This window comes from Trichechus manatus, unplaced genomic scaffold (genome assembly GCF_000243295.1).
Source record: "Trichechus manatus latirostris isolate Lorelei unplaced genomic scaffold, TriManLat1.0 scaffold00162, whole genome shotgun sequence".
Taxonomy (NCBI): Eukaryota; Metazoa; Chordata; class Mammalia; order Sirenia; family Trichechidae; genus Trichechus; species Trichechus manatus.
In genome coordinates, this window is record NW_004444098.1 from 963,030 (window position 1) to 980,687 (window position 17,658).

Here is a 17,658-nt window from a genome sequence, read left to right on the forward strand (position 1 = left end):
TGGATATGTAATTCTTGGCTGGCATTTTTTTTCCTTCAAGGCTTTATGTATGTCACCCCATTGCCTCCTTGCCTGCATGGTTTCTGCTGAGTGGTCCGAGCTTATTCTTATTGACTCTCCTTTGTAGATGACTTTTCGTTTATCTCTAGCTGCTCTTAAAATTCTCTCTTTATCTTTGGTTTTGGCAAGTTTGAATATAATATATCTTGACGACTTTCTTTTGGGATCTACCTATGTGGGGTTCCATGAGCATCTTGGATAGATATCTTGTCATCTTTCACAATATCAGGGAAGTTTTCTGCCAGCAAATCTTCAACAATTCCCTCTGTATTTTCTGTTATTCCCCACTGTTCTGGTACTCCAATCTCTCATAAGTTATTCCTCTTGATAGAATCCCACATAATTCTTAGGGTTTCTTCATTTTTTTAGTCCTTTTATCTGATTTTTCTTCAAATAAGTTGGTGTCAAGTGCTTTATCTTCAATCTCACTAATTCTGACTTCCATTGCCTTAATTCTGCTCCTATGACTTTCTACGGAGTTGTCTAATTCTGAAGTTTTATTGTTAATCTTCTGGATTTCTGATTGCTGTCTCTCTGTGGATTCTTGCAGCCTCTTAAATTTGTCAGTATGCTCTTCTCTAATCTTTTGAAGTTCCTCTATTGCGAGGTCCTCATTTTGCCTAATATCCTTCCTGATGTCTTGAAGAGTTTTGTATATTAATGTTTTGTATTCTGCCTCTGGTAATTCCAAGAAATTTTCTTCCTCTGAAAAATTTCTAGATTCTTTATTTTGGGAGCTTGCTGAAGCCATGATGGTCTGCCTCTTTATGTGATTTGATATTGACTGTTGTCTCCAAGCCATCAATAAGTTATTATATTTATTTATTTTATGTTTGCTTACTGTGTCCTAGCTTCTTGTTTTGTTTTGTTTCGATATGCCCAAATACACTGCTAGTGTGAGCTAGCCCAGCTACTGGCGCCCCTGAAGCTTGTAAGGAGCTTTCTGGCTGTACTTCTCCCAAGACAGACTTGTTTGTTCTTTTGGCAGTCCATGGTATATTCAATATTCTTTGCCAACACCATAATTCAAAGGCATCAATTCTTCTTCGATCTTCCTTATTCACTGAGTATGAGTCTCCACCATAAAAGTCACTATTATCCCGGCTTCCTGGCTTTTCTTTAAGTTTTACTCTTCTGTATGTATTCTTAAACAATGTAGTTTGATTTTGCCTACTTTTGAACTTTCCATAAATGTAAATCATTCACGTGGTATTATTTTGGCTCTTGCTTCTTTCCTTCAACATTATTTTTGCAAGAGTCATCCTTGCAGTTGCTTGGACTTACATAGTTTGTTTAGTGTAATATTCCACTGGAAGATTACACCACAGTTTATCATCCAGTCTACTACTGATGGGCATTTGGGATACTGCCAAATTGTTTTCCAGTGTCTGTGCCATAGAACACTTCCACTACCAGTGTATGATGGTTCCCGTTTTTTTTGCATCATTTTCAACACCTTGTATTGTCAGAGTTTGAGCCGGAAATGTGACTAATTATGTGACTTTTAAAAGAATCGTCACAGTACTGGAACCATGGCTGAAAGCCAGCCCCAGTGCACTGGTGCTCTGCACTGCTTACTTTGTCCTTTTCCTTCCTCCAGGGCTGGCCTGTGAACTTTGTCACGACAGACCGTGTGTCCCCACTGCATGAAGCCTGCCTCGGGGGCCATCCCTCATGTGCCAGCATCTTATTAAAGCATGGAGCTCAGGTAAGTGGAGCTCAAAGAACATCTGAGAAACTGAGAAGGAAAAACGACCATTTCTGTCCATTCTGAAAAATTTTCAGCACTTCTGATTAAACTGATTAGAAATACGAAGACGGGTATTTTTCAAGAGTGTTAACGTCCATCAAGCTTCTTTGCTGTAGTGATAGATGGAATACTGAATTTTTAGCTAGAAAATAATGCTCAGAGTCTTCAAGAAAATTATGGTGGATATAATTTTCTTTACCAGCCAAAACAAAAAACTAATAAACTAGTTGCTGTAGAGTTGAATCTGACTCATGGTGACACCATGTGTGTCAGAGTAGAACTGTGCTTCAGAGGGTTTTCAAGGCTGTGACCTTTTTGGAATCAGATCGCCAGGCTTTCTTCTGAGGTGCCTCTGGGTAGGTTCAAACTGCTAACCTTTCGGTGAGTAGTCAAGTGCGTAACCATTTGTGCCACCCAGGAACAAGCAAGAAATCATTTTAATCTCTATTTTGTTAAACTTTTTGGTTAGTAGCTGAGTGCTTAATCATTTGCACCACTACTAATTAAATGGCTGTTAGACTGCTTCTGCCTTCATCCCTGTGAGTACAGGAATGTAGTAAGATACTATAGAAAACACATAAAATTTGGCTTTGTAAGACCTGACTTGGAGCCCTGGTTAAGAGCTACGGCTGCTAACCAAAAGGTCGGCAGTTCGAATCCACCAGTCTCTCCTTGGAAACCTTATGGGGCAGTTCTACTCTGTCCTATAGGGTCGCTATGAGTCGGAAGCGACTCGACGGCACCTAGCAACAACAACAAGATCTGATTTATGGTCCCAGCCCAGCCCTACCACTTACTAACACTGTAAACTTGGACATGTGACTGAGCCTCTGAGCTTTAGAGTTTATATTTTAAAAAGTGGGAAAATAACAACAATGAAAGTTTTTAGCTTATTATGGCATTGTGAAGACTAAGAGAGATAAGGTACATGAGCATTTGGCTACACGAATTATTATTTTGGGAATGAGAATCAGGATGGCGTAATGAAATCCTAGAGAAGGAATATACAATGTCATTGAATTTAAAAGTAGGGATCAGTAAGTCTTCCTTTAACTAGGTCCCCCTCATGCTCAAGAGTAATGGGAAAATCTGATTATCTGAGTTTCTCATGTTCTCTCAACCAATATTTACTGAGCATTTGTTATGTGCCCCACTCTGGATAAAGATCAAAACCAAAAAACCAAACCCATTGCCGTCAAGTTGATTCTGACTCATAGTGACCCTACAGGATAGAGTAGAGCTGCCCCATAAGGTTTTCAAGGCTGTAATCTTTAAAGGAGCCGACTACCACGTCTTTCTCCCACAGAGGGGTTGGTGAGCTTTCGGTTAGCAGCTGAGCACTTTAACCACTGTGCCACCAGGGCTCCTATGGATAAAGACCTGTAAAAACCTGTTGCTGTAGAGTCGATTCCGACTCATAGCGATCCTATAGGACAGAGTAGAACTGCCCCATAGATTTTCCAAGGAGCAGCTGATGGATTCCAACTGCTGACCTTTTGGTTAGCAGCTGAGCTCTTAACCACTGTGCCACCAGGGCTCCATGGATAAAGACAGTACCTGCTTTGTAGGCACTTGTAATCTAATTGGAGAGACATCCAGAGAAGCAGGTAAATTAGTGAATGCAATGTTAGCTGCTTCAGTAGATAAAACTGGATGTCACAGTAGCCTAACACAATAAAAATTTATTTCTTGCTCAACTGAAGCTCCAGTGTGTGTGTTCCTGGTTGGGTGGCTCTTTTCCAAGGGTGATTCAAGGACACAGGCTTCTTTCACCCTGTGGTTCTGCCATCTTCAACAAATGGCTCCCATGTTTGCCCTAAGAGTCATCTCCATTCCAGGTGGTTGGAAGGGGAAAAGAGCATGGCAGGTTGTGCATGGAAGGCTTTTAAGGGCCAGTCCTAGCAGTGATGTTCCTCACTTTTGCCCACATCCATTGGTCAGAACTCATTTAAGCCATGTCTAACTGCAAGGGAGACTGGGAAATGTAGTATGACTGTGTGCCCAGGGGCTGAGGAAATAGGCTTGTTGAATGCATAACATCTTAGCCACAGCAGGCAATTACAATGAGTGTTTATATCCCTTAGTTTTTGCTACACGACAAACCACCTCAACTTAATGGCTTAAAACAATAGTCATTATTTATCTCACAATTCTGTGGGTCAGCTGGACAGTTCTTCTGGTCTAGGCAGGCTCAGCTGATCTTAGCCGGGCTTACTTATGCTTCTGAGGTTAGATGGTGAATTGGCCAGGGCAGGCTGGTTTATGATGGCCTTCGCTGGTATGGTTAGGATGACTGGGGAGACAGGAACTCTCTCCACGTGATCTCTCATGTCTAGTAGGCAGCCTGGATTTGTTCACGGGTAGCAGGGATTCCAAGATTAGCAAGAGACGGCAAGCTGTCTGCTTGTGTCACATATGCTACTGTCCCATTGGCCAAAGCAAGTCACATGGCCAAGCCCAGATTCAAGGAGTGTAAATGGGAGGGGTTGTAAAGCCACACTGCACAGGGATGTGCATACTACGCTAGGAAGAAGCTGTGGCCATTTTTGAAAAGTACAATATAATAAGTATTAATACTAAGAAGGTTGTTAGGAGCACATGTAAGTGTTCCTAACCCATTTTATTTCTGATGGAGTGAGAGGGATCAAAACCAGCTTCCTACAAGACGTGATGTCTAAGCTGAAATCTAAAAGACCTGCTGGAGTTAGTCAGCTGAATGGTAGGTTGGGGAAAATTATGGACTTCTCGTCCACGGGGTATAGCGAATGCAAAGGCCTGGAAGTGAAAGTGAGCAAATTTTTGTGACATCAAGTAGTTCTTATGGCAGGAGAGTAGAGTGGGTGGGACGGGTGTGGGCCAGAACATGAACAACCCTGTTGTCCATGCCAAAAAAAATGGGCTTTGTTCTGAAACCAGTAGAGAGCCACAGGTGAGTACATAATTGGATTTATACTTTTGTTGAGAAGATTTATCCAAAACATAGAAGCAGGGCCAGGACTAAGGTGAGGCAAGAGAGGCACCTAGGGTACAAACTTTAAGGAGGTGCTCACTCTGAGGGCCATATGGCACTTACAAGACCTTTAAGGTCACTTATATGATCCTTAAACGGTGTACCCTCAGTACCTTTCAAGCCTCACTCTAGTCCCAGCCTTGCTTGGAAATAAAGCATGAGAATGGCTTCGTGTCTTTGCAATATCATTGCTTAACAAGTCCACCAAAGAATTATTTAACACTCTAGAAGAATGTATCTCCATTTGGCTTTCTAGTTACTATTAGGTTATAGCCCAAACACTGGGAAATTACATGTTAACTTGTAGATTTAGAAAAGATAACTCAAAGGTTATAGTTTTGTGGCTCTATAGGACATTAACCAGTTTTGTATCTATTAGTAAATTTACTTCAGAATTGTTTGGACTGACTATACAACCCTCCAATCCTCAAAATCTCCTTGGAACCACCCTTACCATCTTACTGGTGCCCTCATTAATTAGTCTTTGGCCAGTGTCCACTCTATATTTGTATGAAAGTCATGTTTTTTAACTTTTTAAAATTATACTTTAACATTTTTATAAAGTTACTCTGGCTACTGTGAAGAAACTCGATTGGTGTGGGATGGGATCTGGGAGGGAAGGTTTAAAAGAAAGAGATTAATCTGGAAACTACTGAAATGATTCTAGCTAATTTTGAAATTCATGTTCCAGGAGAGGGCATGGGGGAGATAGAACATTCAGTAACATTCTTGATGCTTCACGATGTTCGATATCTCATCCAGCTTTTCATAACACCCTTGAGGAATAGGTATTTTTCTCCTCATTTTGTAGCTGCAGAATTTAAGGCTCAGAGGGGTTAAATAACAGCTCGAAAGCAATAGAGCCAAGATTTGAACCCAGACACTGTGCTGTCGGCCTTCATCCTGGCGCTTTCCTTTCCAGGTGAATGGCCTTACTACAGACTGGCACACTCCCTTGTTTAATGCTTGTGTCAGTGGCAGCCAGGACTGTGTGAATTTGCTTCTGCAGCATGGAGCCAGCCCTGACTCTGCAAATGACCTGGCATCCCCCATCCACGAAGCTGCTAAGAGAGGTAAATCTGCTGAGAATTTAAATTTTCCACTCATTCCTTTGGGGACATCTTACTGTTCAAAGAAAGGGAGAAAAGGAGGTGTATTTTAGAGCAGTAGTTCTCAAAGTGGGGTCCTCTGACTAGAAGCATCAGCATGACCGGAAATGCAAAAGGCAGATTCTTGGGCCCCACTCCAGATCTACTGAGTCAGTAGCTCTGGGGAGGGGCCCAGACAATTGTGTTTTATTTAACAAGCCCTCCAGGTGATTCTGCTGCACAATAAGTTTGAGAACCACTGTTTTAGGGCCTTTGGAATGATGTACACTGCTGTTCCCCTGGAACAGGGCCCGTCACATGGTAGACTATCCATCAGTATTTGTGGACTATATTGTTGAATCTGTGGCCCCATAGAAATCAAGTCATTTTATAAAACAAGTTATATTCTGCTGTTTTAGGACCTTAGAGAATATTGTCTCAGGGCTACCTAAGTTTGCTAAGTGAGACAAACTGCTTTCAATTTTTGGAACTATAAGATGTTATATACAGTTTGGGATTTAGGTAAAGTAGAGGGTCATCAAAAGTAAGGGAAACTTTCCATGAGATGGATTGACAAAACAGCCACAACAATGAACTCAAACATACCAATGATCATGAAGATGGCGCAGGACCCGGCAATATTTCGTTCTGTTATACCTTAAGGTCATTATGAGTCAGAGCCAACTCAACGGCAACTAACAGCAACAGTTTAGAGTAGTTCTCTTCATAACGCCATAATTTGCCTGATATGCTGAACTCTGAGACAAAAAATGAAATCGCAAGTTTCGCTTTTCTCTGATGTTCATCATCATCCTCATAGCCTTACCTTGCCAGAGGGCTTTCAGTTTCCGCAAGGGCTTTCACAGAATGGCTTCCCGTGATCCTTAAACCCCCAAAAACCAAACCCATTGCCATCGAGTCGATTCTGACTCATAGCAACCCTATAGGACAGAGTAGAACTGCCCCATAGGGTTTCCAAGGAGCGGCTGGTAAATTCCAACTGCCAACCTTTTGGTTAGTAGCCGAGCTCTTAACCACTGCACCCCCAGGGCTCCCCCATGATCCTTACAGCAGCCCTATTGACTGGATCAACCCATATTATAATTACCTCCCAAAGCATTGCCTTTTATTTATTAAGAGACATGCTGGTTCATCATATTCATTGGACACATAGAACTAAAAAGATATAACAAGAGAAATGTAAAGGAGCAGTGTTTAAAGTATGGCATTCTAGATCAAGCAAGAGTGATTCAGCTTTGACAGAACCTAGTTTGCCCAACTGGGACCCACTTATGTTGGATTTGGCAGCTGCTTTGAAGCTTTACCTTCGACCACCCAGGCCTGTTCCTCTCAGGGCCTGCCTTTGGTGAGGTTGTAAGCTCCTGTCCCTGTTTCTTGGCCCATGTTGTGCCCTTTCTTCTTCAGGTCCACCTTCAGTCCCTGTTCCTCCTTAACCAGTAACCAGTTGCTGTCGAGTTGACTCCTACTCATGGAGACCCCCACTCACGGCGACCCCATGTGTGTCAAAGTAGAACTATCCTCCATAGGGTTTTCAGCAGCTGATTTTTCACCTAGCTCTTCCCAACTTCCAATTCAATTTCTGAACCTAGACTAATTACTCCACAAATTAATGAAAAGGGGTGGATTGGCTGCTGGTTGTTTAAAAGTGGCTAATAAACTCAGGTGAGTTCCAACCATAGCTGCAGATCATGTCTTGTTGTCAACCCGTTAACTGATGGCAGTGTTTGAAATCATTTCCTATTCGAAGTGAAGGGAACGGCTTTTGGTCCTCTGGATAAATTGCTGGCAAATATAAATTAAAAAAATGGGGAAGGTGGTGTTTCCATAACTGCAGAACTTGTGCTGTAACTAGTCTCTCTCGCTTTGGGCTACAGGCCACGTGGAGTGTGTGGAGTCTCTTGCAGCTCATGGAGGCAACATTGACTATAATATCAGACACCTGGGTACTCCACTATATTTGGCTTGTGAAAACCAGCAGATAGCCTGTGCCAAGAAGCTTCTGGAATCAGGTAAAAAAATAAGGAAAGAAAACAAAAAGGAAATTAAATGTAGTTTAATGATCTCTCTATTGTAGCAGAGGAAAGAGTATGGGCAATGAGATTGGACTGTGTTCCCATGGGGAATTATTTTAAACTACTTGAGCTTCAATTCTCTCACTCCTAACAAGAGGATAATGATGATGATGATGATGATGATGATGATACCTCCCTCCCAAGGTGGTCCTCAATGATTGTCAGTTCCCCCTTCCCTCTGCCTCTCTCCCTCCTGCCGATCATATTTTTAGGCTCTGAATAACTTGGAAAGCTGCTGGATTAGGGTTGAGTCTTCCTGTTTGGAGCCTTCTTCACCAGGTCTCTTCGATTTGGAAATTGAACTTGCCCCATTTTTAGCCCATTGTAAATGTTCTGTTTTCTTTGAAATGGCCTACATACCATTGTTCCTTTTCACTGCCCTGCTGTAGCCCAGGCCCTTTTTTTGACACCTGGAACACCATTTCATCATCTCTTTAATTATCTGAATTATTTATTCTTTAAGACTTCAGTAGTCTCTCCTTTACCTGAATTCTTACAGTTCTTAATTGTCTTCTATTCATTTGGCAGCCATTGTCATGAATTAGGAGATTCATTTTCTCTCTTTCTTTCTCTCTCTTAAATAATATGTCTATGTTCTGTCTCCCTAGCTAGATGTTAAGCTCTTAGCCAAGAAAGGGCCAGGTTTGGCACCCCTCACAAAGCCAAAAACAGTAAAAGTACAATTTAGTTAGCATTTGTTGCCTGGATATAGATTCTCATTTTACCAGAAGGATAGCAGCTCAGGCAAAGCCACATGGTCCCACATGTCACAGTGAAAGCCAGGGTGGGGATCTGCTGAGAGTATAGGAGTGGAATTGGGTGTGGATGGTGCTGGAAACTCACCTTACTCTTGAGGAGGACACTTTGGAACCTTTCCTGTGATCTTGGGATTGGCCACCCCAATCTAGGAGATGATCCCACGAGTTGGTCTCTTTTCACAGTCCAAATCACACGATGCCTGGGTCCCAGGTTTGAAACCCAGTGGTGGCTGCTAGTGTATAAATTTGGCTGCCCAGTGTAGACCAGATTTCACCATCTAGCCTCACTCTCAACCTGTACAGGCTAATACTTAGGCTCCATTAACAACAGATGTGTAGCCTTTCCGCTGCCAGGATTTCTCTTTATGTATCGCATCTGTCTACCACTCAAAGGTGAGTTTTTAGCTTCATATGCTGTATTCAGTCACTTGTAAAATGGCATTACCCCATATTATTAAATGGAATCCAATCAAGTCCCGTTTTCTCTGCAGAGTTACCATGCTCTCTCTGGATCCCCTTTCCTTAGGGAATTTTGAGGCTCAGCAATTGGAGAGAGTGGACAGTTGGGCTTTGCTCTTTGGCTGACCCCCTTCTGTTCTTGTCACCACTACTTAGGAGCAAGTGCGAACTGTGGCAAAGGTCTGGATTCCCCTCTTCACGTGGTGGCCAGGACGTGCAGCAGGGAGCTGGCCCGCCTGCTCTTGGACTTTGGAGCTGACACTCAGGCTAAGAATGCTGACGGCAAGCGCCCTGTGGAGCTGGTGGCGCCAGAGAATGCTCTGACCCAGCTCCTTTCGCAGAGGGAAGGTGCTTCTCCTTTGCCTGAACCTAAGCCCTAATCCGTAGACTCCTGTGGGCTCTAGTAAGAGGCAGGTACCTACCGAGTTCTGACTTGCGATCCTATCCAAGATCATTCTCTGCCCTCACCCAGTGTGGGAAAGTTTAGCTCATTTAGTATTCAACAAATATATAGTTGAATATAGATATATATATGTGTATATACATACAGTTAAGTGCTCAGCTGCTAACCGAAAGGTTGGCGGTTTGAATCTACCCAGAGGCACCGTAGAAGAAGGCCTGGAGATCTGCTTCCAAAAGGTCACAGCCTTGAAAACCCTCTGGAGCACAGTTCTGCTCTATCCTATAGGGTTGCTATGAGTCAGAATCGATGGGATGGCAATGTTTTTTTTTTTTTTTTAAGCCAAGCACAAACCATTTGTGCCACCCAGGAACTTTAAATAGGATACAGTACTATAGTAAATAACCCTTCTGCTGTTTGACAGGTTGGAGAAGGGCTGGTTTGGGATGATCTAACATTCATGTGTAGGGTATGACAGTTTTCAAAGAATTAAGGTATTGTTCAAAAAAATTTAATACTAAACTTGTCAAAAACCAATTTAGAATGATGACGTAGGAGCCCCTTTGGGGCTGTATGATGTCCCAGGATGTCTATTCTTATGACACTATAGATGGGCAGAAATACTGGGCATTTGATCTCTGGATGTACAAATGCAGCTAATTAAAAGTACTGGGTATCACTTTCATGATTCACACCAATCTGAAGATATTTACTCTTATAAATCAATAAACGCTGAAGTCCACACTCCACAAATAAGTACTGACACTGTTGCCCTGCACAACTCAACATGGTGATTGGGAGGTGTGCAGGAGGGTAGGGGGTACTCCCTTGAGCTTTGAGGGTGAGGGACTGGGGTGTGGAGCAAAGGCCCCTCAGGCTGAGGAGAAATAATTCTTAATTGCCCCTAGAGGTGGGGAAGCAGAGTGCCTACTTTCTTGGGGTGTGTGGACGGTGTTAGGTTTTAGGGGTTGTGTGACTGTGAAGCAGGCCTTCCCTATTGGAAGGATACTGATTATATACATGGCATCTGGTTTTTTTCTCCCATGTGCTGAGAATGAGGGCTGGCTCTGGGCAGAACTGCAAAGTGGACCAAGGAATGTTCTCCCTCCCACTCCCACTGCCCCAGGTTCTAGCGGCCAAGTCCCTACTTTGAACACCCCAAACGGGGCCTGTGCTACCTGAGCACAGGGAAGACCGACCCCAGGCTACAAGAAACAATCTTGTAGAGACCCCTTCATGCTAAACAACTGGTAAACACCAGGCACTTCTACCTGCCTTTGGCCAATTACCTGTTTTCGTAAAACTCTGTCTCTATACAGGGTGGACTTTTCCATCAGGTGACTTGGGCCCACAATGTTTGCAGGGGCCCACAGAAATGTTTTCATTTCTTGTGAAATGAGAAAAAAATGAATGCAACCCAACCTAGGTTACATTCATCTTTATACCAACACAGTTGTAAAATATAATTTTTAATATTTTTAATGGAGAAAGGGATCCACATAGGCAAAAGTGCCTTGGGTCTGCTGAAGTCATAATGAGAGGAGATATAGATATATCCCTGCCCCACCAAATACTCTCCTAGGATTTTCCAGTTGTCTTCACTGGCTCCACTTTATTTCCTAAAGTCACTCCTAGAGACCTACTTAGTTAATTCCTTCCATTCACATTTTGCATGCTGACAATGTCCCCAGTGAGCCCATTGGCTTAGAAAGTACCACTTGCCACTAAAGAGAATTGCTGCATCTTTTCCCTCTGTGAGTGATTGTGGGGGTTCTGACAAGGTCACCTCTCAGCACGCTGGACCCGCACAGGAAATGGGCCAGGCAACTGAAGAGCACCACACCCACCGATTTCATGCGGCAATTTCTATCTCCGGCTGTCCCCACTGTCACATTTGCTTCAGGCCACCTGCTTCTCTGTACCTGGAAAATGTTAAGTGAAACTCAGCCACGTCTGGAAGGAGGCTTTGCACAGGTGTTGGGGGAGGTGGGATCTTCCCTTCTCCCTTCCCATCATGGTAGCTTCTTTGGAGGGAAGGGGAAGGATGTCAGGAATATCACCACCCCAGCCGCTTGTGAAGCATTTAAAGCAGTGTTTGCTATGGGACACAGTGAAAGCTAAACTTGACTCTCTCAGCCCAGCACATACAGCAGCCGCCCCTGAATGCGCTTTGACCTTAAAGCATCCTGTGTGTTGGGGTGGGGGTGGGAGGAAGAGAAGAAATTGAGACCCAAAGGAATATGCCAATCTGTATATATAGAATTAGCTAATTTTATTATGGAGCAACCCACCAGTCACTCCACGGGAGAAAGATGTGGCAGTCTGCTTCCGTAAAGATTTGCAGCCTTGGAAACCCTATGGGGCAGTTCTACTCTGTTCTGTAGGGTCGCTATGAGTTGGAATCGATTAGACGGCAACAGGTTTGGTATTATGGAACACAGCAAATACCCAGAATGCATGCAGGTGGCCAGCAAGTGACTACAAAGCCATAGTGGGTTTTCAGCTCCATTTATATGGAGTGGAAGCTACAGCTGTCTCCATCATCCTGCCTTTAGTAAACAGCCAGCAGACCCTCGCTGGGCATCAAGACTTCCACTGAACTCACTCTAATGGGCCTGCTGTTCGTAGTTTTCTATCAGGCTTGCTCTGAAGTTTTGTCCTGCACAATTCTTTATCAGGACCTCCTCTGGTTGCCCCTGAGAGCGTGTCTAGCACCTATGATCAGTCACATTCCTCAGGGAGGTGAGACTCAGTTCAGTTTCCCCACAGTGGCTTTTTACGGTTCATTAATATATGCCTTGAGTGCACCGAGATCAATTGGGAAGGTGCCCTAAATACCGATGGGGCCTCCTGAATGTACCATTAGGGGCTGATTTAAAATATTGCACTTCTTTGATTGTCTGTGTGTCTAGTTCTACCTCTTCTTGTTCTCCATCATGTGAGAGATATGTAACCCAGTTTATCCTGGAGCTTGTGGTGACGTGATAGGGAAATAGCAGTCACCATATTCTTCTAGTAGTATTGTCAACCCTGGCCAAACAATACAATGACTCGGGGCACTTTAAGAAAATTTAGATACACAGGCCCCACCTGGGAATAAGTGAAGCAGCATCTCTGGGGTGGGGCCCAGCGCTGCAGTAGTTTAAAGTGTACCCCTAGGCGAGTCTAAAGTGCAGTCAGGATTGAGGACTACTGCTTTTACAAAATTCTTGAACGTATATAGTTTTGCTTTGTGTTTTTTAATAACCAAAAGAGAATTCTCATCACAATTTGGTGCAGGGGTTGGTGGTGGGAAATCATTCCCCATCCTTTTACCCTGTAGCAGGGTCTCTCAACCTCGGCACTATTGACATTTGGGGCTGCTTGGGGGCTGTCTTGTGCATTGTGGGATATTCAGCAGTATCCTTGGCCTCCACTCACTAGATGCTAACGTTGTGGTGTGCCGTGGAACAATTCTGACTCATAGCAACCCTACAGAACAGAGTAGAACTGCCCCACGGAGTTTCCTAGGCTGTAATCTTTACGGGAGCAGATCAGCAGGTCTTCCTCCAGTGGAGCTGCTGGTGGGTTTGAACCACTTAACTATTGCACTACCAGGGCTCCTTAGGTGCTAATAGCTAGTTGTGACATGAGTCCCTGGGTGGCTCAAACGGTTAAGCATTTGACTACTAACTGACAGGTTGGCGGTTTGAATCCACTGAGAGATGCCTCAGAAGAAAGGCCTGGCGATCTGCTTCCAAAAGGTCACAGCCTTGAAAACCCTATGGAGCACAGTTCTACTCTGACACACATGGGACTGGTTTAGTTGTGACAACCGAAAGTATGTCCAGACATTGCCAAATGTCCCCTCTTTTTTCTCCCTGCTCCCCTCCTCACCCATGGCCACCACCCTACACTGTAAACCCATGGGTGGTTTCCTATGCAAAGTTTGTGTGAATCCACTTTTCACCTATGAGTGGAAGCACCGGGATAGCTGTGAATATAGAATGTAAAAGCAACTATGACTTAATGCGGTAACATACACTTATGAGTCACTGATGGCTCATAGCATTTAAATATATTAAGATTGCTTAAATCATAAAATAAAAATGCTTGCATCGAGAAATATGATCTTTTTTTTTTTTTTAAGGTGAAAGACAAGAATTTTATTTCCATTATTAGAAATTTCGGGTCACTGGGTAATTCCAAAATAAGCTTTCTTAAGCCTGTGTTTGTGAGGGCTAAGCATTAAATTTCTTTCACTCTCTTCTAAATTAAAACCTAACAAGCTCATTTTCAGTCAGATGGAAGGAAAGAGAGAACGTGGCTGAAAAATGTCCCCTGAAACAACAAAACCAGAAAATGGCCGTAAATAGTACCTTATTATTTCCTTATAACTATGTTATATCTCGTATGCTTAAAAAAAAGGGAACAGAAAACGAGTCTCAGATCCCTAAAACAAATGTGTGACTGTCTTGTGATCCTTCTCCAGGGCCCCCATCTCTGATGCACTTGTGCCGCCTTAGGATTCGGAAGTGCTTTGGAACCAAGCAGCATCATAAGATCACTGGACTTGTTCTACCGGTAGAGCTGAAACAGTTTCTCCTCCATATTTAAATGTGCCGACGGATGCACAAACAAGCCGGCAAACATTAGCGAGTGTTGGGATCGTTGGAATTTTAAAATAAAGTTGGGTTTATAAAGCCTGGCTAGCTTTTTCAATTAGATCTTTATTTTCAATGGAGATAACTCTGGCTACTTTGGTTTTGTCGGTTGGAAGGCATGAAGATCTTTTTCTCTGCCTGGAAGAGGGTGGCTAAAATAAGAGCTATTGCTTTGAACATCTACTACATGCCAAGCGCTGAGCGAGGAAGGTTTTAGGCCTCATCTACTTTAACCCTCAGAACAACCCTGCCAGATGGGTGCTGTTCGTGGCCCTTCTCCAGGTTAGACACAGACTCAGGGAGGTACATTTGTCCAGTTCTCCAGAGCCAGGATAGGGAGCCAGATTTGATTACAGGCTCTCTGATGCTAACCTGGGGTAGTGAGCTGGAAGGAACTTGGGACTGATCAGGAAAAAAGCTATGACCACGCGGTAACAGTGTTGCACAATAAGCTATTTATTGGGCCTGATGCATTGACAGCCACATGCAGGGGAGGGGTCCTCCACAGCAGGAGGTTTTCCAGAGGCAAGCAGCACAGGGATCCACCAGAAAGGGAAAAATCAGCTGCTGTCAAGTCAACTCGGATTCATGGTGACTTCATGTGTGTCAGAGTAGAACTGTGCTCCATAGGGTTTTCAGGGGCTGATTTTTCAGAAACAGATTGCCAGGCCTTTCTTCTCAGGCACTCTGTGTGGACTAGAACCTCCAACTTTTTGGTTAGCAGCCAAGAACATTCTGTTTACACCACCCAGGGACTCCACCAGAAGGGGAACAGGGCATGAAAAACTCCAGGGAAGAGAAGGGAGGGGGACCTAAGTGCATCTTACTTGATGTCCTCCTGCAGCAAGGTGAGGAGTCCCTGGGCCAGAGAACTCTGAAGGCAGCAACACCTTAGGGTTCTTACAGCCACAGGGTTTTATCTCATCTAGGGCCAGCAGGTGTTGGGTGCAGTTTCACAGAATATATAAAGCAAGGAGGCTTTAAGTGGCTAAAAATCTGCTAAATAAGGGTTATTAACAACCCTTTCATGGTTCTTGGAACAGAATGTGCCCACAAACATTTTCGGGTTCTTAGGTTTCTCAGGAAGGTACTTGTCCCACTAAAAGTATATGCTGACCTCCAGTGGTGGCTTGTGTAATGATGAAAAATGAAAGAAATGTTCTTTGGCAAAAATCCACTAAGGTAGAAGGCTTAGTTAGGTATGAGGCATTGCATCCAGGAAGTGTGTTTGGGTCAAACTTTTGTCTCTTGACTTTTGTACAGCTAGATAATCCTTGTAAGCAAATTTACAGCTTCGTGTGTGATAATTAGGGATCCCTGGTGGGTTTGGTGTTTTCTGGTGTCGTATTTGGAAAACCAGAGGTGCCCGATGTAACCAAATGTATGTATGGATCCATGTTAAAAATTTCAACATTTTTGGGACATATGTACCCCACAAAATATGTATCAAAATCCATATTTCATAACAAAATTTTGGAAATTCTCCTTGATTCAGCATGGCTTCCATTAACGAAAACACACAGTATCAACAAAAAATTCAAAGCAAAAAAATAACTGGGTCTTGAAAGGGCAACAATTGGATGTGTACAAATTTGAGTTTGGTGCTGGTGGGTTTTTTTTTTTTTAAGCTAATGGGCCTTAAAAACAAATTGGGGTCAATACAGAGGCAATGTTTAGCTCATTTATATAACACCTGGGGAGTTTTGAAGGAGTCCTGGTTGCGCAGTGGTAAAGTGCTTGGCTGCTAACCAAAAAGTTGGCGTCAGGTTTGAATCCACCAGCCGCTCCTCGGGAGAAAGATATGGCAGCCTGCTTCTGTAAAGATGTCAGCCTTGGCAACCCTATGGGGCAGTTCTACTCTGTCCTATAGGGTTAATATGAATCGACGGCAATGGGTTTTGGGAAGTTTGGAGAGAGGCAGAATTTCCCAACATCACTATCCTGGCTCCATCTTCCTTACATGGGAAGATAAAGAGGAAAGGCATTTCTTTAAGTCCGTGTTTTTTACCCTCATTGTTCTTACAACAAAACCAGGGCTGGATTACCCAATAAACAAGGTACACATGGATTTACTTGTGTTTACTTCCTAATCTGTAGTGAACAATTTCACCTGTTTTTCACCACATCAAAGATATGGTGAAGCCTGTGTGAAATTGTTCACTACAGATTAGTAAGTAAACACAAGTAAGCCCGTACATACCTAGCTTAATGTAAACTGGTTCATACCGTGCGTACTGGTTAATCTGCCCCTGGATAAAACCACTACTGCCCTTGGATAGGGGCTAGTTCTTTCTCTCAACCCAAATACCATACGCATATTAAGTATATTCTAGAATTGTGTTGTCTAATACAGTAGCCACAAGCCCAGTGGTTCTCAGCCAGGGACAGTTTTGCCCCCCAAGGGATATCTGGCAATGTCTGGAGAAACTTCTGGTGGTCACAACTCGGGGGAAGGGGGTGTACTGGTATCTAGTGAGTGGAGGCCAAGGATGTGGCGGCTGTTGTTGTTATGTGCCATCCAGCTGCTTCGACTCATAGCAACCCTGTCTATAACAGAGCGAAACATTGCCCAGTCCTTCACCATCCTCAAAATTGTTGCTATGTTTGAGCCCACTGTTGCAGCCACTGTGTCAATCCATCTCATTGAGGGTCTTCCTCTTTTTTGCTGACCCTCTACTTTACCAAGCATGATGTCCTTCTCCAGGGACTGGTCCCTCCTGATAACATGTCCAAGGTACATGAGACGAAGTCTTGCCATCCTTGCTTCTAAGGAGCATTCTGGCTGTACTTCTTCCAAGACAGATTTGTTCGTTTTTTTTTGGCAGTCCATGGTATGTTCAATATTCTTTGCCAACAGCATAATTCAAGTGCATCAATTCCTTTTCGGTCTTCCTTATTCACGGTCCAGCTTTCACATGCGTATGAAGTGACTGAAAATACCATAGCTTGGGTCAGGCGCACCTTAGTCCTCAAGGTGACATCTTTGCTTTTTAACACTTTGAAGAGGTCCTCTGCAGCACATTTGCCCAATGCAATACATCCTTTGATTTTGTGACTTTGGCTTCCATGGACGTTGATTGTGGATCCAAGTAAAATGAAATCCTTGACAACTTCAATATTTTCTCTGTTTATCATGTTGTTGCTTATTGGTCCAGTTGTGAGGATTTTTCTTTTCTTTATGTTGAGGTGTAATCCATACTGAAGGCTGTACTCTTTGATCTTCATCAGTAAGTGCTTCAAGTCCTCTTCCCTTCTAGCAAGCAAGGCTGTGTTATCTGCATATCGCAGGTTGTTAATGAGTCTTCCTCCAATCCTGATGCCCCATTCTTCTTCATATAGTCCACCTTCGCAGATTATTTGCTCAGTCTACAGATTGAATAAGCATAGTGAAAGGATA

At 43.4% G+C, this 17,658-nt stretch overlaps 1 protein-coding gene across 1 annotated transcript in view; it reads left to right on the forward strand.

Moving 5' to 3' along the window:
- ASB9 (ankyrin repeat and SOCS box containing 9) overlaps positions 1–14,214 on the forward strand; it is a 41,016-nt gene extending 26,802 nt beyond the window's left edge. The window contains exons 3-7 of the mRNA XM_004386363.1: positions 1,661–1,768; positions 5,743–5,893; positions 7,804–7,938; positions 9,375–9,566; positions 14,090–14,214. Coding sequence (XP_004386420.1) covers positions 1,661–1,768; positions 5,743–5,893; positions 7,804–7,938; positions 9,375–9,566; positions 14,090–14,214 — 711 coding nt within the window. The remainder of the gene's footprint in view (positions 1–1,660; positions 1,769–5,742; positions 5,894–7,803; positions 7,939–9,374; positions 9,567–14,089) is intronic.
- Positions 14,215–17,658: the final 3,444 nt, after the last annotated feature.